This window comes from Emys orbicularis, chromosome 1, assembly GCF_028017835.1.
Source record: "Emys orbicularis isolate rEmyOrb1 chromosome 1, rEmyOrb1.hap1, whole genome shotgun sequence".
Lineage (NCBI taxonomy): Eukaryota > Metazoa > Chordata > Testudines > Emydidae > Emys > Emys orbicularis.
The window spans coordinates 178,621,580-178,647,023 of NC_088683.1; the positions used below are offsets into that span (position 1 = coordinate 178,621,580).

Genomic DNA, 25,444 nt, shown 5'->3' on the forward strand with positions numbered 1-25,444 from the left:
GATCCGATCCCAGCACATCAAGGCAAAAGGAAAAAAAACCAAAGTCAGAATAAGCATGGAGGTTTTGGCACTGCCATGCAGGGGTTCTCAACACCACCCAAATGCCCCCTCCCCACTTTAGTTCAAGACAGAACCATTATCCCAATCTGTGCATTACACTGCCACATATTGGGTTAGTTTCGTTTAAAAATTAGTCCATGAACCTTTGATAGTGATATTAACAGCAATCACAGCACATCTGGCCCTCCCCTTAACCAACACATGCAGGGCTGATATGGTCAGTGAAAGCAGTATTAAGTTTAAAGATGACTCTGCTGGAAGGTGACCTATAATAGTTAAATCTATTAGAATTTACAGTGCACGAATATTACTGACCCAACCCTGGCACCCGCACTGGCATCCTTCACCTGGAAAACACTAGAGTAGAACAACCAGAAGCAAGGCATTTGAATCCTGATATAAGCACCTTTGATGCGTGTCAGTGCATGCTTCCTTTAGTTATGGGGAAAACACATACAGAAAGAAAGCCAGGCTTTCCACACTGAACTCTGAGCACACACAGCTCACTTCACTTCACTCAGTCTTACCATTGGACTCTAATGAACCCATTTTCTCCAAGGTCTCCAGCTGGGAACAGGGTGGGGTGGAGAAGAGCTCTTTAGACACTGTCACCACTCAAATTAATTGCACCTCTGACCCCAATGGTCTCCTTGAGGGCACGCAACTTAGGTCTCAGGCCTGTAGCTGTTGCCTTTCTCAGAGCAGAATCCTATGAGTCTCTCACTACAGACTGGAGTCCTTGGCTGCAGACTCCTACAAGTCACTGTGATCACCTCAGTAGGTCTGACTTCAGTTCAGCACCTGATGTTCTGTTCTCTCAGGGGCAGTGTTGGGGTTATCCAGTGACCAGCCAGCTTTCAGAAAGCAACTTACTATCTATTTAGAACAAAAGTATTTGAGAGAAAACATCTTAAACAACTCATATACATACCTAACTTAGTAGGTGGTCACCCATCTTCCACATGGGAGAACAACCCTGGGAGGTCTAATACATTCCAGGTTCTCCTGCAGGGCCTGTTTGTTGGCCACAGTCTCATGTCAGTCAGTTCCCAGATAGGGTCTCTCACAGTTTCAAGTCCTTTGTCTGCTAAGACCTACGTGCAGTTGTTTGGGGTGTAAACCCATCAGCATGAACACTGTATGCCCCAAACAAGTTAGCTGTGTGACTTCCTCCCTCTGGAGACTCAGCCACAGAGTTAACTCTTAAGGTTGAGATGCAGACAACCTTTCCAGGACTGCACTGGGCCTCTGCAGACAGACTAGGCAATTCCAGAAACATGAGCCAGTTTGTTACTGCTTTTCACCATTCACCCAGGGGTCCCTCTGAGGTGGCCTCCCACCCAGTAGAGCTGGACCTCTCTCTAGGCCTGATCCCCAGTTTCTGAGCCCACTGCATCCCTGTTAGGCTAATGAATATGCAGACAGCCTGGGTTTGACAGGAAACTTATTTTCCAGCTGCGGTCCCCATACCTGCTCTCCTAATTTGGGTTGCAACCTCAGCATAGTTCATAGCTCCTTTTCAACACCCTGGAACTTCTTCCTATACATTTCAAGTGTCAGTTTAAACTTCAGCAGTAACACATGCTTACATTGCTCATAGTTTCTATCATCCTCTCTGGCCATATGGATGAAAGCTTTAAGGTCTTCCCTGTCAGTAGTGAAGCCAGACACTACCATATCCTCACGCCCACTCTGTTCAATTCACAACTCATTTAAAAAGCATTTAAAAATACACCTGTTCCTAAAGCCAGGTAACAATTTGGAGTCTGTGCCTTCAGAGGAACCAGGTATAAAGGATCGGTCTCCACCTCCTGGAACAAGCAAAGCTCAGCACTTTCTCTCCAATTCAAGCTCCAGCTGGCTTTCCTTTTTCTTTCCTGCTGCTGCTTTTCCCTCTCTCCTTGCTCACACTGGTGCTGTTTGTCTTTGTACTGGTACTGCTGTTCCTGGTCCCCAGTCCCCAAGTTTCTGGGTTTCCAAGCGCAGCCTGCCTCTCGCAAGCTGCAGTTTTTTCCTCTTCAAATTGCAAGCTGTTCCACATCAACCGCTGAAGTAGTGAATTCAGTCTGGAAGAAGCACAGTTGCTGCCTGGGATCCTCCTCTTCTCCACTTCCTGCTCGGAAGCAGTCTCCCAGGTCTCCCTCGACCTCTGCCATCTCTCCCTGAGATCTGGGTGCACTTGCGGCCTTGAAATCTCATTTCTGGGCCTCAGAGTATGGCACTTCAGTCAGCTGTGCCTTTGTCAGCTCTTGAGTTTAGCTGCCTCTGCATAATTCCACCAGTTGATTTTTCCTAGTTGCTCATAACTCATCTTTCCTGGTTTTGTCTTTCCCTGAATGAAAGACTTTTCTTGGTGCTTCTTTCTACAATACTTGTTTTCACTGCTGTTGGTACTGTTGGAAATTTATCACTGCCATAGATCCCACACCTGCTACCACCACATATGTCATAGTTCCAGAGGTAACTGCACCTCTGACCCAATCATGGTCTCCGTGAGGTTCTCCCCCTTAGGTTTCAAGTTTGAGCCTCTTGCGCTCACCTTCCTTGGGGTGGAATCCTGTGATTCTCTCCCTCTAGACTGGGGTCTTTGGCTGCAGACCCCTGAAATTCACTATGATCGCCTCAGCAGGTCTGACTTCAGCACCTGCAGTTCTCTTCTCTCAGGAACAGCAACAGGGTTATTGAGTGACCCAGTCAGCTTTCATAAAGCAAAGTACTATTTATTCACAGCAAAAGCATTTCAGAGAAAACATAATTAAAAGCTTATACACAAGCCTAGCTTACCAGGTGGTCACCCACCTTCCACATGGAGAACCTGGTTGGTCTAATAGAAACAGATCCTGTGGGAGGACCTGAAGTGTGTGTGTTGGTCACAGACTCATGCCTGTCAGTTCTCATAATGGCATCTCTCTCCCCAGGTCAGGATCTGTTATTTTATACAGTTTCCAGGCCATGACTTACAAAGGCCTTTGAACCAGTTCAAAGCAGCTTATGCGTTTTTCCCCAGGGGATAAAATTTAGACTTGCAACCGGCATTGTTTCAGTATTGGGAATTTTCATTAATTGCTCTCCTGGTGTCCTTAATTCTTGCAGGTATCATTCTGTATCTTAGCCATGTATTGCTAGCAATACAACCACTAACAAAAAGAGCAGGTCAAAACTCAATTTCCATTTATCTGAAAAATTGGACATTTTGACATTTGTTTTCTTTACAGATTGAATTAAAACAGTTTCAGAAAGTTTCCTGAGAAACAGAACTTCTAAAAAATGTTTTGGATACTGTGTTTCATTTAATGAGTTCCTCATTTTTATATCCTTACATTTCATGTTAGTACCATATAATATGCACTATTGACATGTCATAATATAACAAATTAAAAATAGAATATTTCAACTATTTTATTTTTAAAAATCACTGAGGGCAGATGTTATTCAGTACAGACTGAAACAAATCAAAGTGTCTCCTGTTTGCATTGTAATGAAACCACTGGAGGGTTGATTCGTCCTTTAAAGCAAGGGTTCTCAAACTTCACTGCATCGCGACCCCCTTCTGACAACAAAAATTACTACATGACCCCAGGAGCGGGGACCGAAGCCTGACCGATGCCCGAGCCCCACCCCTTGGGTGGGGGAGCCAAAGCCCAAGCCTCACCGCCCCGGGCGGGGTGGACCAAAGCCAAAGCCCAAGGGCTTCAGTCCCAGGCAGGGGGCCTGTAACCTGAGCCCCGATGCCCAGGACTTGAAGCCCTCAGGCTTCAGCCCCAGGTGATGGAGCTTGGGCCCCAGCAAGTCTAAGCCAGCCCTGGCGACCGCATTAAAATGGGGTCCCGACCCACCGTTTGAGAACCCCTGCGTTAAAGTATATTACAAAGAAAGATACCAATAGTAATGCATAAGCCTAGAGAGCACTGGGAGGAATGACAGTTCCCCAGCTATCAGACTACTGCTCCTCTTGGTGCTACATCCCTTTGGGGAGGTCATGACGGCCAGCTGAAGACAGGACTTGGCTGAAATGACTCCTGCCTCATCTCAACCACTTGTGGTCCTTTCACTCTTCCCTCACTCTCTCCTCTCCCCCCTCTCCCCCCCAACACTGGTAAAAAGGGTGTGATCTCTTACCCAGAGTAATGCTTTTTAGAGTTCTTCTTTCTGACGACACACACGATAACCGCGATGAGCAGCAAGACAACTAGAGTCACACCAATGGCTATCGCTACCACCATGCCAGTGGGGAACGCAGGCAGATTGTCTGGGGGGAAAAAAGATTCAACACTTTGCTTCGTTTTCTAGTTAGTAAAAATGTGAGCCACAAAAAGCCTCCTTCCTCCCTTAGATCCTTTCAGAGCAGGAGGAAGTCACAGAGTCAAGGGTGAACACATGCAGCACAAACGGAAAAGCTAGCTGAGGACAAGCAGAGTTCCGTCTTTCTGAGCATGGATTCTGAGTACTTTACATAAGAACAAAAGTTTCCATAAACCAAGGATAAAGCCTGCATTTTAACCATTCAGAAGTCAAGGAGTGCAGAAGTTAAATGTACAAGAACCTTGACTCATGTTACACATTACTTTGTTCTCAGGTATATCTGTGCAAATCCCATTGAGGTCAGTTGGAAAAAACAAGCACATCTGAGGGAAGAAATGGGCATAAGTAACATATATTGAGATCTACTGATAAATAATATGTAGCTGTTGTATCACACTTAAGGAGCATGCATACAGCACAACTATAATCCAAGAGTATACCTGTGAGCAAAGAAAGACTACTTCTAGAGTCTTTGCTAGTGCTTCCTCAACCTTAATACATCACTGCACATATCTGTAATGTTTCCTTTTCAAGTTATCAAAGAGTGACAATATTACTTTGCTCAAATTGTCTCCAACACACACCTTTTGAGTGAGGCCAAGTGAACAGCCAGAAGAGTTAAAAAACAAAATGAGTACAAAGATAGTTTATAATGGAAGTCTGAGTCATTAACTATACCATTGCTGTTTGGAAAAGCTATCATACATAATTGCAAGGTTTTCCACACCCCTCACTTGTTTCAAGGTCTCCAATTAAGGCTATAAGAGTTTGAACAAGACAGTCCAGGGTTGCATCTACTTTAGATAACTGCACCACTGCAGCCTGCCCCAGGTACAGTTGAACTAGTCAGGTTTCAAGGGTACAGAGCATCTGCACTAGGCATTTGTTTCAGCCTACTCATGTACTATGCCCACATAAGGCATTCCCACAACAAGCAGTGTAGGGTATATAGGTTGCTGTACCCTAGAATACTGCAAATGCCCAGTACATCTCCCTGTACAAGTGCACTAAGTTTATGGAATATTCACACATTTCGTCTTTCCACATTTTGTTTTGCCCCCTGCATGAGCTGCCCATTCATCGTAAGGGCTAAGGACTATGTCATCACTCTAGTGGATGTCATGATGAGGCAGCTGCTTCTTCTACACTTATTACAATGGGCACCCTACTTTTGGGGGGTGGGGATATGTGCAGAAACCGGTGATGAGCAGATTTTTATTCTTCCCATCTTTTAGTTTTAACTTTGTTTTTGTTTGTTTGTTTTGCAACTGAACTACTTCCCCTTCGTTTCCTTTTAGGAACTAGAAATGAATGGGAGCCATGTGCCCCGGTCTGGAGGCAGGATATCCCCTCTAGGCCGTTCCATGTGATCTACTAAGATCATTCCCCACTTAAGGAAGAGGAGCCCCAGGGGATGCAGCACTTCTCACAGGCAGAAGGGGAGAGATGCTTGATCACCATGCAGAGATAAGTGGATTTACTGTGGTGTATATGGGAGCCAATAGTCACCTTGTTTTTGTTTTCACATCTGAGAGTGGGAGATGCTGCTGAAGTAGCACCCAGATAGTCCTAGCACCCCCCAGCAAAGCACACAGATGCAGGAAGACATGCCTCTGTATGTCTGCTAACCCACCACTGATTGTCTTGTGTAATTCAGGAAAATCCCAAAGAACCATGTTTTAAAATATTAAAAGTTATTTCTCATTATACTTGTGTGCTTTGTGAGAATGGTATCAAAACACATTAATTTTTTTAATTAATCAGTATTGATATCAAGCTTGTCATGATTCTCTGGATTTTTGTTCCTTAGGGTAAAGGCTGGAGCACTATTTCAAGATTTATAGGTTTTATTAGCCAGAACAGAATTTTTAAGAATAGGTTACAGAAAGCAAGATGCTAGATGATTCTTTTAGATCTTGTAAAAACTATTACATTTTAACATGAACGTTAAAATCTATCAAATCCATCTGACTTATGACAGTCTTCTACAAGTAAGCTACCCTAGTTCTACCATATTTGGGGCATGTGGTTTGAGTACCTACACAGGACTATGAATCCTTATCAACTTGTCAGTTAAATAACTCGTTGAACTGCAACATTGGTGGAATTGCCTATAACAGTTTAGTTAGTAAAGTTGTCAATTTAGTTCAGATATTACCCTTCCTAATGATACTCCTAGCTAAGATGCAATTCACTCCCAAATACGCAGGTAACAATAGGGTTACCATATTAAAACATTTTTTAAAAAGAGGACACTCCACGGGGCCCGGGCCCCGCCCCCGCCCCTTCCCCAACTCTGCCCCTTCCTCACCCCCGGCCCCGCCCCAACTCTGCCCCCATTCCAACCCCTTCCCCAAAGTCCCCACCCCAACTCCGCCCCCTCCTCCTCCCTCCCAGCCACGCGAAACAGCTGCCCGAGCGCTACCGGCTTCACGGTTTGCCGGGCAGACCTCCAGACCCTGCGCCCCTGGCTGGGCGCTTCCCCAGCGCAGCCGGAGCCCGGGAGGGGAAGCACCCAGCCGGGGACGCAGTGTCTGGAGGCTGCCCGGCAAACCATGAAGCCGGTAGCGCTCGGGCAGCTCGGCTCTTCAGCTGCACAGAGCTGAGGTGTCTGGGGGGAGCAGCAGCAGCCGCCGCTGCTGGAGCCGCTCTAAGGTAAGCAGGGGACAGGGATGCCGGCAAAGCATTTTCCCAGACATGTTCGGCTTTTTGGCAATTCCCCCCGGACGGGGATTTGAGGACCAAAAATCCGGACATGTCCGGGAAAATCCGGACGTATGGTAACCCTAGGTAACAATTGAAAACTATTCCTAATTCATCTGAAATTTACCAGTATTGTAGATTTTTATGCCACAATAGCCAAATTTTCAAACAAAGGTAAAATTCTTTTACTGACAAGCCAAAGAGTTTCTCCCTCCTAACTGAGGGCTTGAAACCACAAGATGAGTCACTTCCAGATTGCTGCTACTAAGGGTATATCTGTGCCAAGAGCAAGATTTGCTGTGACCTGTTTCCTGTTCCAGAGTGAGGCTAAATATATGCAGCAAGTTCTTTAAACCTTAGCTCTCAGTTACTTATTTAGTATTATTTCTAAACAACTATTGTTAAACTTGTAACTAAAACAAAATGTATAATGCATACCTATAAGTCCCGTACAGAACTGACACAGCTACATATTGTATGCAGTGTTGTAGCTGTATTGTCTCAAGATGTTAGAAAGACAAGGTGGGTGAAGTAATATATTTTACTGGACCAACTTCTTTTGGTAATAGAGAGGGGTCCTGAGGAAGAGCTCTGTGTAGCTCAAAAACTTGTCTCTCTCACCAACAGAAGTTGATCAAAAAGCTTTTGAGCTACACAGAGCTCTTCTTCAGGACCTTCCGCCCCCCCAAGAAGCTGATCCAATAAAAGATATTACTTCACCAACTTGGTCTCTCAGATACATGCTTTGAGAAGTACTTAACTTGGTTATATTAAGTTATCACATGGCAAAATATGCATAAAAACCTATTTTTCTGTTGTAATTGATACAAAAGGTATCAACATTTGCAAACATCTCAACATTTGCAAGAACTGATTTCTTAAGATAGAACATTCAGGTACTTAATTTCAACGATGGTGTTTTGACAGCTGTATCTGGTTCTTTTCCCAGATTTCATGGTCTCCCTAGGACTTTAAAAAAAACAGTTAATATTGTATGTGTCTTAGGACAAGATAAGGTGTTGGGGGATAGGGGGACCCTTCAGTAGGCAGCTGGTGGACTGTCTTTTTGTCCAGATACTTCAGCCTCAAGGATCAAACAACTGAACACAAAAAAGGCCTCTTAGCCAGTTACCAATGGGCTGTCTAACCTGTTCTTGGTAAACCCCTTTGTGAGCCAATCAAAAAGTTACCTCCTGCTTCTGACAAAGATTTGCAGTGTTCCATTTGGAATACAAGTGTCTTATGTCACCTTTTAACCATCCAGTGAGAAAAGGTGTCCCTTGAATTCCTGCAATAGTTTATTGATGCTTTGTCCATGGAAAATTCCATGATCTTTGAAGTGGCCAAAAATGGCTTGCACAGTTTACCAACTTTTTTTGGAGTGATATCTGTTTTAGCTCATCCCAGGTTAGCCTTTGATCATCATTTTGGCATTAGCAGATACACCCAGGGGAGACCCATGGGAAGTAACTGATCACTTAGGTACTGATCCCAACCATCCTTGCATGTAGCTGCTTGTCTCCCAAAGCTGCAGTTTCTCTGGTTGGCAGTTGTGGGGCCTCTCTGCCAACATCCATTCTGAAGTTCAAAGAAATATCCAAGAAGTTCTGCAAACGTCCACTTTCTTGCTCATTATGAAGTGGTATAAAGACTCTTCAACTGTTGCAGGATGAAGTAGTTACTGAAGTAACAGACAAGAGAACTGCATACCTTTGTCTCAGCTCCTGATTATTCTTAATTTCAGGTGTAAACTTAAAATTGCTTTTCTACACGAAGCTGTTTGTGTAACTGTTTACCAGCCAATGCCTACTCTGTGACCACCTAGGCATTCACTGTTTATAGTGCTTCTTCAAAGGTTTTGCATTATATTCAATGTATCACCATGCTAATTTCCCCCCCCCCGCCACTGTTACTCACACCTTCTTGTCAACTGTTGGAAACGGGCCATCCTGATTATCACTACAAAAGTTTTTTTTTCCCCCTCCTGCTGATAATAGCTCACCTTAACTGATTACTCTTGTTATAGTTGATATGGCAACACCCATTTTTTCATTGCCTCTGTGTATATGTATATCTTCCTACTGTATTTTCCACTGCATGCATCCGATGAGGTGGGTTTTAGCCCACGAAAGCTTATGCTCAAATAATTTGTTAGTCTCTAAGGTGCAACAAGTACTCCTCATTCTTTTTGCTGATACAGACTAACACGGCTACCACTCTGAAACAAAAAAAAAATTGTAATACCTCTGTTAGTGATCAGTTACATATATGTTCTTAGTGAAGACCTTCCTTTTTGTTTAAGGTTGCCATAGCAACAAAGCTTTTTCAGACTTGAAGGAATCCAATTTAGGTAGCTTTAGAGCTTTTATTAGATCTTTAAAAATTACAATAAACTATCAAACTGATCTATTTTATATAGACTTTGAATTACTGAGTACCTTATAGGAGAGAAAGGAAAGAAAAGCCTTGTCTGCATAAGAAGTTCCACTGATTTAAATAAATCAGTTTTTGTAAAAGTGACTTAGTTAAACTGGTATAAACCCCAGTTAATTTACTAAACTAAGCTAAATTGATTTGAGAGGCTTATATCAAGGGCCCACAGAGGTGTTTGCACGAATTTAGCTACCCCCAAAAACTGACTGTTAAACCTGTGAATCTTGTGTACAGACATGGTCTATAATCATGGATATGCATATCAATGCCATCATTAATGAATTCCATATTCATCTGTCCTCACTACACTTGTTGATCTGGGGATACGGCTATCACGAGGGCTGGTGATATCTGTATTGTAGGGATGGGCAAGAACACCCAGGCACTGCCTAGGCTGCTATCCAGCTTGCCTAGTATTAGGTGAGGTGTTCAGTGGCCAGGCAGAACCAAGAGCATCACTAGTAGTAGTTGAATGCCCGTGGACTTGTGCAGGTGTAATTCATAAAGTTGTGCATAAAAAGCCAGAAATGTCTGAATTCCAGTGAGGACTGAACCTGGGGACATTCTGAACAAAAAGTGCTCTCTCAAGTCATGCTTGTAGCTGTTTCCATCACTTCACACTGATTCAGACATTCTAGGTTTCAGAGTGATGTTTGGGTTTATTGTGTGGTGGTCATATTGGGGGAGGGGAGGTCACCGTGCTGTGCTGGGAAAGTTGTTTAGATTTGTGCTGGTGGAGAATGGAGGGGTGTGTGCTGCAGTGAGGGGCTGTGTGTGTTTGCAGCTATTGCATATGATGGTTGTGCTGGAAGATTACCTTGAGGTTTGGCCAGGTAATACACCATTTGTGCAGTCTCCCCAATACAACCAATGAAATTGTTCCATGCAGATTAGCTGTAGACCAAGGGTGGTAATTGGTTGAGTTATCTCTGAAAGCACAATGGTCTAGGACTCTTGGCATGGCATAGACATGTGCCTTACTGTAGCTGTACACCACAGGGATGTAATTAAACTCAAAATGGCTGAGAACTTAAATTGGACAGTAACATACCATAAAACCAAGTGGATTATTCAACCAGGTGATATTCTGAACAAAGAGCTCTCACACATTTGTAGCTGTTTCCACTGCTTCACACTGACTCAGACATTTTAGGCTCCAGAGTGACACTCCAGGAATCTTTTTATAAACGGTATTTGTATTACTATAGCACCTAGGTGGCATTGCTACGGACCCGAACTCTATTTCTAGGCACAATACAAACACAAAACCAAGACAGTCCCTGCCCCAAAGATCTTTATAATCTAAGTACAAGACAAGACCATGCAGCCAACTTGACAGGGAAGGTGCTCTTAGCTGTAAAAGTGGCCAGCAAAGGTTGGTCAGGAGCATTGTGGGATGCCGCTGGGAAAACCAAGTAAACCAACACAGCTACATAATCCACTTTTGCTGCCTATGCTAGCTCTGGACTGGTCGCGGACATCAGCCTTGCTCAGAGCAAATGTAATTTCAGAAGTGGTGTGAACACCTGTGCACTGGAGCTAGCAAGGCTGAGCACTGATGTGTGGTGTTACAAGCCTGCCAGGAAATTACAATGGTAATTTTTTTTAGCGTAGGTCCAAGGTCCATTCTCCAACAGGACTGTGCCCAACTCTCCTCCTTATTCCCCAATGATATAGACAGCGCTGTGACAGATATGGCAATTTCCTGCAACATCCTGGACAAACTTTACTGAATTCAATCTTTTAGGAGTTCACTGTATTTATCTATTATGGGACTGTGATGTCTCCAGTGGGGGAGGGGTGGGGGGAAGACACATGACTAACGTAAACCCTGAGAAATGTTATGCATTTCAAAGGAGAATATGTAGGGCCATACCAAATTCACGGCCATGAAAAAATGCATCACGGACCGTGAAATCAGGTCTTTTGTGTGCTTTTACCCTATACCAAGGGTAGGCAACCAATGGCACGTGTGCCAAAGGCGGCACGCGAGCTGATTTTCAGTGGCACTCACACTGCCCGGGTCCTGGCCATCGGTCTGGGGGGCTCCGCATTTTAATTTAATTTTAAATGAAGCTTCCTAAACATTTAAAAAACTTATTAACTTTACATACAATAGTTTCGTTATATATTATACACTTATAGAAAGAAACCTTCTACAAACATTAAAATGTATTACTGGCACACAAAACCTTAAATTAGAGTGAATAAATTAAGACTCGGCACACCACTTCTGAAAGGTTGCCGACACTTGCCCTGGCCTATACTATACAGATTTCAAGGGGGAGACCAGCGTTTCTCAATCTGGGAGTCCTGGCCCAAAAGGGGTTGCAAGGTTATTTCGGGAGGGGAGCTCTGAAGGCAGCAACACAGAAGTAAGGGTGGCAATACCATACCATGCCATCCTTACTTCTGCACTGTTGCTGGCGGCGACTCTGCCTTCAGACCTGGGCTCCTGGCCGGCCAGCAGCCACCCTCTGGCCACCCAACTCTGAAGGCATCACCACCACCACCAGCAACACAGAAGTAAGCTTAGCAGTACTGTAACCCCTCTACAATAACCTTGAGGTCCCCCCTGCCCCCAACTCCTTTTTGGGTCAGGACCCCTACAGTTAAAAATACAGTGAAATTTCAGATTTAAATATCTGAAATCATGAAATTTATGATTTTTAAAATCCCGTGACCGTGAAATTGACCAAAATGGACCGTGAATTTGGTAGGGCCCTAACTATATGAAACAATGTGCCAGACAAGAATGAACTTTTAAAGTTCACTGCATTTCTAGGGGGAGGTATATGTAAATGTACCCCTTCCAGTTATGCAAGAACTCAGCCTTTTGAAACTTTACCCTGGGGAGGGGACCTTAGTCTGCTCAACACCTGTTACATGAAGACAGGCTGAGAGGCCTAACCTGTATAAAGCAGGGACCCAGATTCACGTGTGTGCTAGTTCTGAGCTAAGTTATAAACTTAACCACAAATACCCATTGTTCAGGTTTGAAAGACTGACTCCTACAGAGCCCTTGTCAGCATTGGGGTGCTTTCTGGTAAGCTTATTAGCATATATGGAGGTTTTTAATAGGTTCTCTCTGTAATGCTTTCACCTTATGAATAAATGAACTTGCTTACAAAAAGCTGTGTCACAGCTTATAACTGTGAGCACTTAACCTGTTTACAGCCTCTGAGGAGAAAAGCAAAGCAGGCCTGCTGAGGTAGTCTGACCTGCTGGGGAATTCACAGTGTAGGCAGGGAACTGTGCACCACAGAAATACCCCAGTCAGGGAAAAGAAGTGAGATGCCTGTCTCCACCCAAGAGAGGTGACAGCTAGAGAGCCAGAAAACCTGAGAGTGGATGTTCTTGGTGGACCATAGCGGGGAAAATACAGGTGTAGTTGCCTTGAACTATGACAAAACGCTTTGCATTACAAATTATTCTGAATCCCTGAAGTAGCGATGAGCTTTTGGAAAACAGACACCCATCCTACTTCACAATTTGTTCCAATTACTCCCCACAACCAAAGTTTGTCTTATTCCTGTGCCCCAGAGAGCAAAGCTAACTCTTGACGTCTTCCAGCATTAATTTAATGAAATAAAAGGATTTCACTCCATGATTTCATCAGGATAAATTAAATAGTTGCCTCCCACATCAATTTTACATGTCAAAAGTCACAAGCACACATTAGGACGTGGTTGAACCGAAAGAAGAAAATGGATTCTTGGCTGCATGGAAGTATTAGAGTAGCTCAGAGAGATACATAAAATCCCTTTGTGTCACCGGTAATATAACACCCTGCTAAATTGAGAGATTGGATTATATTACTGCATAACGTTTCTCTAAACAGAGATTAGGTCAGTTTGTAATGATTACAAATCATTTTCATCCAAAATGAAACACTAAAGGTGTTAAACCCTTGACAGTTTCTTCTAATAACTATTAAGGAAGTTTTAACTGTTGGATGAGTTCTACTTTCCTGTGCTCTCAGAGCGGTAATAGCCTTAACATACAGACAATCCACAGGTCTTCATTAGACCCCTCCAAAATCCCTGCATGTTTAGTTCTTGTTAGGAGAGGAGTTACTTCCAACATCTGAAATTTAAACAGCATGGAACCAAGCATCTATTTCACCAACACAAAGACAGACAAAATGTTAGTTTCCCTGAATGATGTCACCAAGCCCACACCCCACCTCATCCCTTCAGCAGCCTGTTGACTATGATGGTCATGCGAGAGAGATGGGATTTGTTTGCAGACTTTAGGGCATTCGAAAAATTAGGATTTGGGACTACTGTGGATTGAGTAAGAAAAACTGGTCAAGACTGGTATCTTCAGTGTTTAAAAATTAACTTGGATAACAAATCCTGAGAGTTGCCCTTGGGGCTTTGGAGACTACAGATAAAAATCAACAGTCTCTCCCAGGCCCAGAATGGCATCTAAAGAAAAGAAGAGTTAGTGAGGGGAGGTACCTCTCTGCACGACTCTAAGTCGGATTTCTCCTGGCTTGACAACTATGTCAGGTGGGTTCTTGACATCGCAGAAGTAAGTGCCGTTGTCCCGGAACTGCACGTTTGCTATGCTGACAGATGCATCTTTCTTGTTAAGGTCTCCAGCCCAACTGATTCTGTTCTTAAATGGTGTGTCCTTCCCAGGGTATGCGTTCCCTTGAGAGTAATAGAAGAACTGCAGCCAGGGAGGAGAGCATGTAAGAACATCCACGTCAGAACATTGCAAAGCTTACACCCCTCCTTCACTAAGATAGTATCTCCAGATCTGCCGGGCCCTTTCCAATACCACATTAGGAGGTAGGAGTAGGAATTCCTCCAGAGGCCTGCAATTTCTAGCTTTGCAGATTGTAGCAAGCATGCTGTCGCTCCACTAATCACACATTCAAGTAGCCACACTATGACTTAGCCTTCAAGCCCACCACAAAGTTTGTTGTTTTTTTTTAGGCCAAAGAGTCTCAATCTGGGTGTTGTGATGCTAGAGAAGGGTTCACTCAGATGTCATAGGTCACAACCACTGTGCCCTTCTTGTATTGAAACAAGAGGGGGATTCCACTTCCCAGGTAGATGGAAAATGACCCTGGGGTTTCCTTATCGGAAAAAGTTGTGAACCACTGCCTAAGACAATCCTTACCATAATAATGTGTTCATACATCACCTAGCACAGTGAGGCCACAATTCTGATTGAGGCATCTAGATGCTGCTACAATGCAAGAGGAGTATTTAATACTTGCATGTTCAGCTATGTAAAGATTAACATTGTCTATGTGATGGAGGAAGAGGAAGGGAGCTAAGCCTGAAACCGTTTTGGCTGGTGTGTGGTGGTGAAGGGGTTTCCTTCCCTACATTTTTTAAAGAGTTAATTTAAGAATGCAGGTTTTGTTAGTGTAACATGAAATCTGACTATTCATGTATGGAAGACATAATTCAGAGATGTTCAAACAGCAACATTAAAATATGATTTAAGTACAAATATGTGCAAAGTAGCCAACTTAATGATACTAAATGTCTAAAAACTAAGAGTTAAGGTTGCCCAAACATTTCCAGACCCTGGAGATTGATTAAATTCTCCGAAAACCAGGAAATAAGTTAAGTAGCACACTGCGCCTGCAATGCAACCTTAGTTCTGTTCCCTGCAGCTAACAATAGCCACTGGGAATGGTTCAGTACGGTTGGTGCCATTATCAGACATGAAGGACTACATAAAGGTGTCATTACTTGTGCTGTACTCAAGATCTGAATCTGCATTTATCTGCCAGCACTCCAGGGACTGTCAGAACTCTGGCAATATGCATGATTATAGTCCCCAAGGCCTGGCGAGAGGCAAGTGAAGGCACCATCTCTGAAAAAATCCTCAGGCCAAAGGGTGGTAGCAAGTCTGGCGTAATCTGTGTAGAATCAGCAAGTCCTGTATGTTATGCCTGCTCTAAATTAGAGGTCTACAGTAGCAAAGAGAAGGTGTTAGACTTAGCCCTAGCCCTGCAGTGATCATGTGTTCTATAGCATGTTAGGCCCGGTACAGGGCTAGTCTGTGTGTATTCAGGCATCGCTCAAGGAAAGTAGAGTTGAGACTACACTGCAGGGATGGTATACACCTAACTCTTCATTTCTTGGTTTTCAGAAGTTTAAATTTAGCCATGCTCCACATTCTGGAAGGGCACAAGACACCACGGAAACTTTAACTGTGTTACTCAAGTTTGGGGAATTTTTTTTAATAAATAATTTTTCAACATTCGCATCTAGCATAGCTCAGCATTCCCCTTCCACTGCTTCTGGTCCTGGGCAAGATTATCACAAAACGCACTGGCTGCATGCATGTCATTTCACTGCCCCGGCATCATCTCCAGTTCTGCTTCTACAGCACAGGCCACCTTACCATGAAGTGGCAGGTGTCAGCATAGCAAGACCTGGAAAGAAGAGGCAGGAACAGTGGAGGAACTAGCATGGAGTCTGTGGGGGAAGACAGGAGAGCATGTATATAGGGTATTTGGGGAGGCAGGTGAAGCTGACCAACATCCCCCACTGTACAGCTCTGACCCCTCCTTTCCCTGCACTGCTCCAACACACCTCACATTGCCCCCCTCCCTCCCACACGGCTCTGACACTGCTCCAACTCTTCAAACATTCCCTCCATCACATCCATTGCCGACCACCCTCACAAACCCTAGGCTCCAAGCCCCCTAGGCACTCCCACATACACTGCTTCAAATGCAAACACACCCCCAAGCTGCTTCACCCGCACCCTTGCACTCCACACCCCTGGTAAGCTTGCAGAGGCCATGAGGAGGAGGGGAGATGGTGAGGCTGTGAAGAGTGCATGTACCAGATGGAGGCAGGAGAGTGGTGATGCAGTCCCTACCCACATGCACTGCACATGCTCATTCCCTGTTCCCCATCCCAGACCACGTCTATCCCTTATTTGTTGAGGGGTGATCGAATGCCTCTTTAGGAAACCCAGTTCTTCAAAGCTCTAGTCAAACTGAGTTTTCATGTTTTGTGCCTGAATTCTTTACATCAATAAGGTTTGCTGTCCAGGATGTGCTGGCCCAGTGCACAGCTCCAAGGGGCAAAAGATGACACAGAGGGTGGGCATGGCCCTCACTTTGTACCCTTCCAAAGCCAGTGCACTCCTCCACACTCCTCCAGTGCTTCCTCCCTGTTCTGACTTTCCTTGTTACCTAACTGTGCACCTTTTTGAGGTTTAGAATGTATGTATACACTACAAGCACTACAGCAGCACACTACAGCGTAGCACGGGCACTTGCTACAATGACTGAAGAGGTTTTTCTGTCACTGTAGTAAATCCACCCCCTCAATAGGCAGTACACTAACTCTTCACTTAAAGTCGTCTCGGTTAACATTGTTACGTTGCTGATCAATTTGGGAACATGCTTATTTAAAGTTGCGCAATGCTCCCTTATAACGGCGTTTGGTAGCCACTTGGTTTGTCAACTGCTTACAGAAAGAGCAGCCTGTTGGAGCTAGTGGTGGCGGCTTGGAACCAGGGTGGATCGGCAGCCCCCCCCCCGCCCCCCCTCCCCATCAGCTCCCCGCTTCCCTAAATTCCCTGTGCGGCAGCCACCCAGCAGAGTTCTTCCTTAATAATATCCAAGATTTCCCCCTCCCAGGCCTGCCCCAAACAGCAGGATCAACCCAGACAAAGGGCTCTTACTGATATAGGGGTTGTTGCTCCCTCTGGTTGGAAGCTCCAGGAGATGGATGCTGCGCTGCTGATCACATCTCGGGATGAAAATGTGCATGGAAGTCTTGCTTCTGTCCCATTCTCCACAAAGAGCTCCTCTGGTGTCTTCACATCAAGTGCTGATACTCTGACTGTTTGGGGGTGGGGAAGAGGAAAAGGAAAAATGAAAGAGTCAAGAGCTGTCTTCAAGGACCAGCAAAGAACAAGCTACATGGGATGAACTGGTATCACCTCAAGAATTACACAAGAGATCCAAGAAGGCAGCATCACCCCTATGGTGATGGGTTGTGCAGATATCACATCAAGTTTATAGCATGGACACATTGGCTGGATCCTGCTTCCCCTTTCTTGTGGCTTTTGCTATGGGGTGTTCCATGCCAACAGCTGCTTCCTGTTGTGCAGCTGGTGGGAGACAATGTTATAGTATGAAACTCCCCCGTATTTACTGCTCCAACTTCCACTGGCAGTTTTTGAGACGTTAACCTTGAGAAAGGTTTTGGGCCTGCTGCTAATCCGTTTCCTGCTTGGTTCACATCTCTCTCCTCCCCATAACACTCTGAATCTCTGCTGCAACTGAAACAAAACACCAAATTCAACACCACTCATGATGAAGCGGGGGGCGGGGGGGGAGAGGGGGGGACCTAACCTTTTGACTAAGTGCACCACCTAATTCTATAAAGGCGTAATGTTACCATTCCCTGGCTCACTTCAGCAGGAGTCCTAAATAAATCATCAACGAAATACATATGAATTGTTTGACTTACAACATTACCAAAGCTTTTAACTCCTACAGCATTTCAGGTGAAGGATCTGTTTACCAAGATTTCTCGTTACTGAGCCTGTGATAGATGTGCACAGCCAGTCATACAGACTGGAATCTTTGTCACCCCATCCTTCTCCTCACTTCCAAAAGAGTAAGCTTCAGAGTATTTTACAAACGGAGAAGTTGGTAACAGTGACTCTGGTGTGTGTTATTGCCATTAGATCCGAATTTAATCTGAGAGGAAGTTGGATCACCTCACACAACAGGCTTGGAAAACAGCCTATAAATGTCCATTCTATTAAAGATAGATTATAATATTTTAAACTGAGGCAGCCTCCAGACACTTAGCTACCATGGTGATGAGTTGTGGTTTAAATATGGATTGCCAAAACAACATAGGGCGGTAAGTCTGCAGCGGGTCTGAAAGCGAGCCCTGAAGATGGCATATGGCTCATTAGAGTAAGTTCATCTTCTGTAGAAGTTGGTCTGTAGAGCGCTCTGGAAGTGCTAGTTATTTATTCTCCTACAGAACAACCTTGTTTAAAGAGGCCAGGGGAGGCTGGGCATTACTGACTGCCTTGTCATCACAACCCTTGTATCAAACGAACAGAACAGCACAGAAACAGTGCTCTAAGGGAGGTGGATTTTCAACAAGAGGTTGCGTCAGAGCTTCCCTTCTCCCCTACATATAATCTAACTACAGGCCAAGAAATACTCCTTTCCTTGGGTCCCTACTACCAAATGTTTATTCTGAACACACAAGAGGTCTTCTGGAAATTCAGTGAAGTGAATACATAGCTGCAGTGCTGTAAGTAGATTTTTCTGCTAATGGAGTGGCTATTATGATAACAGAAAACAATCCATTGTTTCAAGTCCAAACCACAGAACAAATCTCCCTTTCAGGTAAAAAGCAAGCAAGATGCCCTCAACATTAGTGTAGGAAGTAAAATCAGCACTGAGACATTGCTTGCCTGTATAGGGGACAGAGGATTCATTGCTACCAACAGGAAGGAGTAAGCACTGACCTGTTTATTCCAAGAAGCTACTGTTGTACATAAATAGCCCTTGGAAGTGTGGTGAAGAAAAGCCTCATCTCCTTCTTTCAGCCCACACTTTCTAAGCAGCAGGGATTTGGAGCAATCAAATATTTGAATTGCTCCGCTCCAGCTCCGGGCATAAAACCTACTGGTCTGTGCTCCAGCCCCAGGCTCCACTCCTAAGCCCTGCTAAGCAGGAGTTTTACTATCGGAGGATCTGTTGTACACCTGAATATTAATAATCTTTCACTCCTGGAACAGAAGCCAGGTTTCCCATTTAGTTCATAAGTGGACTTTGTCTCTTCAGGTCCAGACTAAGATTCCCAGTTGACTACATCACAAAGCCACCCCACAATGGATAGTTTATTCTCACTAGCCACAGACCCTGATGCTTTAATAGAAATGTGTTAGGGTCAGGAGGAGGCAGTAACCCCCTGAATTACATAAACAGCCAGCCGGCACTAGAGCATACAATACAGCATAGTCTCCAAAGTTGTAACCTCACTAAAGATCAGATCTTACAGACTTGAACCCTGTAGCAACATAACTGCATTCATCTCAGGAACAAAGACCACTCCCGGTTATAGTCTCCAGCCAACCCTGATACCAGCATCATTGAATCTATGACCATATCCTCAAATCCCAAACAGACATCAGAGGACTGTGATACAGAACACCATCCTTCAGCTTTCCCTTCCCATCTCTCCCTGCAACAGTCAGGAGTCATATTAGCCTGAAAGAGCTCAGGGTCACCTCATGCAGTGCCTCTGACACAGCTGCAGAACATTCTGGAATAAGAGTGTCCCCATAGGAAGCTATACAATTCTATTGGTTTAACTATACACCTCTACCCCGATATAACGCAGTCCTCGGGAGCCAAAAAAAAAAAATCTTACTGCGTTATAGGTGAAACTGCATTATATCGAACTTGCTTTGATCTGCTGGAGTGCGCAGCCCCGCGCCCCCGGAGCGCTGCTTTACCGTGTTATATCCGAATTCATGTTATATAGGGTCGTGTTATATCGGGGTAGAGGTGTACCAGTAAAACACGTCCCAAGAATGCAACAGATCTATAAACGGAAGTTGTAAAATCCAACAAGGAATGCAGCACCTTCGGCACAAAGATAAAGAACTTGAAGCGCTGCTGCTGAACTAGAACTTGGCACCAGTATCTGGCATTCTCATAGGCTATGCTCTACCAAACAGGCTGGCCTCTAAACCACACACCCTTGGAGATTATGCTCACTTGCAGGCAGAACAATATGGTACAGCTCCCCCATAACCCTAGTCTACAAGCAATTCTATCCAAGTTCTTCAGAGAAGCTAGATTTTCCAGAAATCTTGCTGTTTTTTACTTCCACGGCAACCTATAGAGATAAGAGGCCAGTAAAACACATTAGGTCCCAACTATGTAGTTATCTAATCATTCAGATTAGTACTTAGTCCAAATTTGCCCTCCCTTAAGTCACTGCATCTACAAAAGTAGGTAAAAATCAATGAGTCTCTTCCCTTCTCCATAAGGAAATAGTTGGCTGAAGAACAGGTTCCCATCCTACCCAAAATTGTGGTTTGAAAGTGCCTTACTCAGTTTCCTGATCTTTGCCTAAATACAGAGGCTAGCAGTTGAGGTAGCTCCGAGTGCAGTTTTTTCCAAACAGCACCCACAACCCCAACCATCTAGTGCAGCGTTTCTCATATGCGGCCACCGGGGGCTTTTCTTGCGGCCACAGCCTCAGGGGCTTTGATTGCGGGGAGGGGGAAGGGGATTAGTGGCCCCTCCCTGGTGCTCCTGGATGCACAGCCTTGGTGTTGGTTTCTGGGGCTTCCAGCAGATGTTGGGCCCTGCCCCCCTCTAGAGTCACCTGGGGCACAACACTAGAGGAGCAGGCAGCCGGTGAGTTCCCCATTTACACAGGGGCGGCGGGGCTCAAGCTTTGGGCTTCAACCTTGGAGTAGCGGGGTTGCAGGCTCCGGCCGCAAAGCTTCAGGCTCCAGCCCCCCGCTGCCTCCCCCAGCCCCTGCTGCCTCCCCCGATCCTCCATCCAGGGCTTAATTTGTCCCTAAACTTGCCGGGGCTGAGTAAGTCTGCTGTGACAAGTGATACTTGTATGTTTGTTGATATCACTTGTCACAGCAGACTTACTAGCTAGCACTAAATAAATTACTATGATTTGTACAATATGTACATATTTGTTTTTCCTAAAGCTAATTAAGTATTTTAGGAAAAAGTGTGAACAGCCACCAGCAAGAGTTGGTGGCTGCACTCTGAGGCCACCAAATAATTTGTCCAGAGAACCCTAGTGTCTACAATGGTAGGTTTGGAGATCAAGAAACTATGTTTAAGTTCTTCGCCACATGGGAAAATTGACCAAAATAGCTATTGAAGAATAAGTTGCTCTCCATTTGGTGTAATCAAGCCAAGTAAGAGTAAAATAAAAGCAGAACCATAAACCGATAAACCCAAGGAGGAAGTTGAAATACCACATACAGAACCCCATACTCTGCTATGTGGCATTAAACAAGACGAGAATAACCAGTAAAGTTAATTGCACTTGAACATCTCTTGTGGAAGTGTAAATCTTAGGTATAATTATGAAGAGGCAGACACCACTGTGTGCAGGTCCACTTTTTCTCAGCTAGAAACAGTCTTTGGGTAGGTTAATAACACCTACTTACCAGAGGTGCATTGGCAAAGTACAAGCAGCAGTGGCACAAAGCCTCTCTGGAGATGGTCATCACTGACCCTATTATCAGCAATCTAGCAGACTGACTATATCAGTTACTAGGCCTTCCCGCCTCTCAGAGGCAGGCTCTACAGCAATCATCCTGTAGTAAGGAAAGAATGGAAAGTTATTCAGCGTAACCGTAAAGTTGCTTTACAGAACAGATGTTCATGACCAAAATTGTTTCCAAGCTAAGTTACTCATTTTGACCCCTAAAACTTATTATTAGTCTTCACCCAAGTAGACCAAATGGTCTTGTGGCAGAACAAGCTCGTAATTTGCTTAGAAACCGGTCCTATATATTTCTCATGAAGTTGTTATCCACTGGGTGAAACTCAGTTTAAGAGGAGGTTGAAGTGACAGGAGTGGGAAAGCCTAAGTGTCACTGCTATCTGCTACCTAGCCCTGCTCTTTACATCCCTCCACTGGCTCTCCCTTCTCTATCACATCAAACACAAGCTACTTACCTTCACTTTCAATGCCCTTCACAGCCTAATCCCACCCTACCTATCATCTCACATTTGCTATCAAGCTCTCAACTCCCATCTCCACTTGGCCCAAGAAGCCAGCCTCCATCACCCACTTGTTAAACTTTCAAACAAGCATCTTTGTGTCCCCTGCATACCTCATCACTCCTCACACTTAGGAGCTCCCTGTAAACATCTGCAATCCTACTCCATTACCTTCCTTCAAATCCCTCTTCAACTCCTTTGCCATAATGGCTACAAAAACCCCCAGCAATTAGACCATTGCTGCGTTGAGAGCACTGCCTATCATGCTGACCAATATTGTTTCCTTGTACTCCCCCATTTGTCTCTTCTTATACACAGACTAGGTCTATACATACAGCGCTGCAGCTCTCCATTGGCATAAAAAAACCTCCTCCGCAAGCAGTATAAACTAGGACGGTGGGAGAAGCTCTTCCACTGACAGTGCTGTGCACCTGAATGCTTATGTTGGTGTAACTGATGTCACTCAGAATATTCACACATACGTTTTGCCAACATAGGCTGTAGCGTAGACATAGCCGCAGAGTGTAAACTTTTGAGGCAGGGACTGTCTTTGTTCTGTGTTCAGTGCCTAGCACAATGGGTCCTGGTCTATGACTAGGGCTCCTAGGTGCTAGGAGAACACAAATAAAGTGAGAGAGAGAGAACTTTCACACAGCATAAGTGTGAAAATTAAGTGAAATAAGATTAAGGTTAAAATGAAAGTCAAAAGACTTAAGTAAATAGGATGTTAATAAGGTAATTAAATAAAGCAAGATGAAAGGACAAGTAAAGGTATGGAACTGAGGCGTTGAAGTGATATCACAAGGTTGGCATCTATCCCAGAGTAAGTCCTGCCGACAGCTGTAGGTTTAAGTAGCAGTGTGGTAATTAGTGTGAAATTCTGCAGGGGCCAGTAATGCCACCACCCACTGAGGCTTTGTCTTCCTGAGGAAGAGAAGAGTTCTTAACAGCTCAAATCAAGAACACACCTTCCTCTCCCACCCCAGTGAAGACAAGGCAGGTTTGTATTTTCACAAGATTTAGCAGGTAGTGTTAAAGACTAGATTTCCTCCAGTTTTAATTCAAACTGCCAATTTGCAGGTTGGAGTTTTAATTCAACCTTCTAATTAGTGTGAAAACTGAGGGAAATCAAGTCTAACACAACCTGCTAATTCTTGTGAAGACGCCAGCCTGCCTTGTCTTCATTAGATATCAAGTGAGTTAGCTAACTCGACTTAACACCCCTTTTCCTAGGGAAGGCAGCCAAATAGGAAAAAAATGACAGATGACTAAGGCTATGTCTACACTGGCAATTGAAGGACAAAACTTGTGTCTTTCAGGTTTCCTTCCCCCTCCCCCCCTTTCTCCAAACACCTCTGAAAGACAAGTTTTGACGGTGACAAGCACCAGTGTGAACAGTGCTTTGTCAGCAGGAGCGCTCTCCTCCCAACAATGCAAACGCTGCTTGTTGGGGACGGAAGTTTTTTTGTTGGCAGGAGAGCCGACAAACAGCAGCTACACTGCGCCACTTAGCAGCCTGGGGGCTGTAGTGACACAGCCATGTTGCTAAAAGCTGTGTAGTGTAGACATAGCCTAAATTTTGAGTGCTTAAAACCCCACCACAATCTCCATCCTGCCCTGGTATTGCAGGGTCATCATGTCATCCAGATAGCCAACAGAATCTCTATAAGGTTTGCTAGTTAGCAACAAACTATTCATTTTGACTGCCTTCACGACCATTCCTACCAATACATATTCATAAAGTTTCACAACTGAAGATTTTTTATTTCCAAGAGAAATTAGGGGATGGCACCAATCTAAATGAGGGAGACATCTCTCTTGCATTGACAATAGCTATTGTTGGACCATAAAGGGAGAGAAGAGACTGATGATAAACAATGAGTGAGTAGAAAGAGGAACAGAGAAAATCCATAAGGTGGACTTAGGGCGTGCAAAACAATTCTATAGAAGGCAGTTTTGAATCATAAAAATGGTGAGTCAGTGGAGTTGTTGGGTCTTTACACCCTCCCATATGTAATTGAGGAGTCATTGCTAAGGCAGAACAGGAAAGGAAACAGTTACCACACTTGGATTTTCCATGTTTTATATAAACCAAGAACTTTGTTCCTCTTTTGCTTAAGACTAAGTGCGAGTTGAAAAACCCAACCAGTCCACCTCTGATAAGTTGTATATCAAACTAGGATTACCACACATTCAATTCTTTTCCCCTGGGGGACACTCCCCATACCACCACAATTAAGCACCAATATGGCTTGAGATATGTACAGTTAAAAAAAAGTATGTCAAAGAATGGCATTATGGCATATTGCCATTGTAAAACCAGAAGGGTGAAAACATACCCAGGCCTTGGCTACACTCGCGGATTCACAGCGCTGCCGCGGCAGCGCTGTGAAGCGCGAGTGTAGTCGCGCCGCCAGCGCTGCGAGAGCTCTCTCGCAGCGCTGCAAGTACTCCACCTCTCCGAGGGGAATAGCTTGCAGCGCTGCGAGGGAGCGTGCAGCGCTGCAGGCCCTGATTACACTGGCGCTTTACAGCGCTGCACTCGCTGCGCTCAGGGGGGGTGTTTTTTCACACCCCTGAGCGCAGCAAGTGCAGCGCTGTGAATTGCCAGTGTAGCCAAGGCCCCAGTTGGTACAGCTTTGGGCATTTTACAAGTGTCCTGAAGTCCCACCTTCATCTCTACGCTGCTGAGACAACACTTACTGGCAAGGGTCCTTGTTCTAAGAAGCCTCTTACTCCCTTCTGCTTCACTGCCCAATCTTTGCCCCAGTAAGAGCTCGAGAGCTGGAAAGGGACCCAAGAGCTGCATCAAGTTTGCATGAGATGGAGCACACACTGCAGCCATCCTCATCCTTAATATACCAGGGAAGCCTGTGAAGACTAAATGCCACAGTAACAAATTATTCTGATCAAGATGGAGCATTGCATACTGGACCCTGTAGTATATAGGGGCTGCACACACATCTTAAGGATTAAATCCCACAGGCCAGTGTAACAAAGCATGCACATTGCATTTGATCTGTGCTAGAAAAGATCTGTGTTAGAAAAGTACCACCGGGGGGGGGGGGGGGGGAGAAGAGAAGGGGGAGAGAGGTTTCAAGTGTGTTTTTTTTTTTTTTTTTTTTTAAATAATGGACATCAGCTAAAGGAAAAGATACCTGGACAGTACCTTTCATACACTGTACAAGTTTTTTTTTCCCCCTGTAGTTC

At 44.6% G+C, this 25,444-nt stretch overlaps 1 protein-coding gene across 2 annotated transcripts in view; it reads right to left on the reverse strand.

Annotated features, from left to right (window-relative positions):
- LOC135876494 (myelin protein zero-like protein 1) overlaps positions 1–25,157 on the reverse strand; it is a 37,386-nt gene extending 12,229 nt beyond the window's left edge. The window contains exons 1-4 of one of the 2 annotated variants that reach the window (XM_065401729.1): positions 24,938–25,157; positions 17,170–17,330; positions 13,962–14,175; positions 4,180–4,309 (exon numbers count right to left, since the gene is read on the reverse strand). In XM_065401729.1, the coding sequence (XP_065257801.1) occupies positions 4,180–4,309; positions 13,962–14,175; positions 17,170–17,330; positions 24,938–25,157 (725 nt within the window). Of the gene's footprint in view, positions 1–4,179; positions 4,310–9,067; positions 9,279–13,961; positions 14,176–17,169; positions 17,331–24,937 lie in introns of those variants that run through there. The other variant, XR_010561308.1, reaches the window with a different exon arrangement.
- Positions 25,158–25,444: the final 287 nt, after the last annotated feature.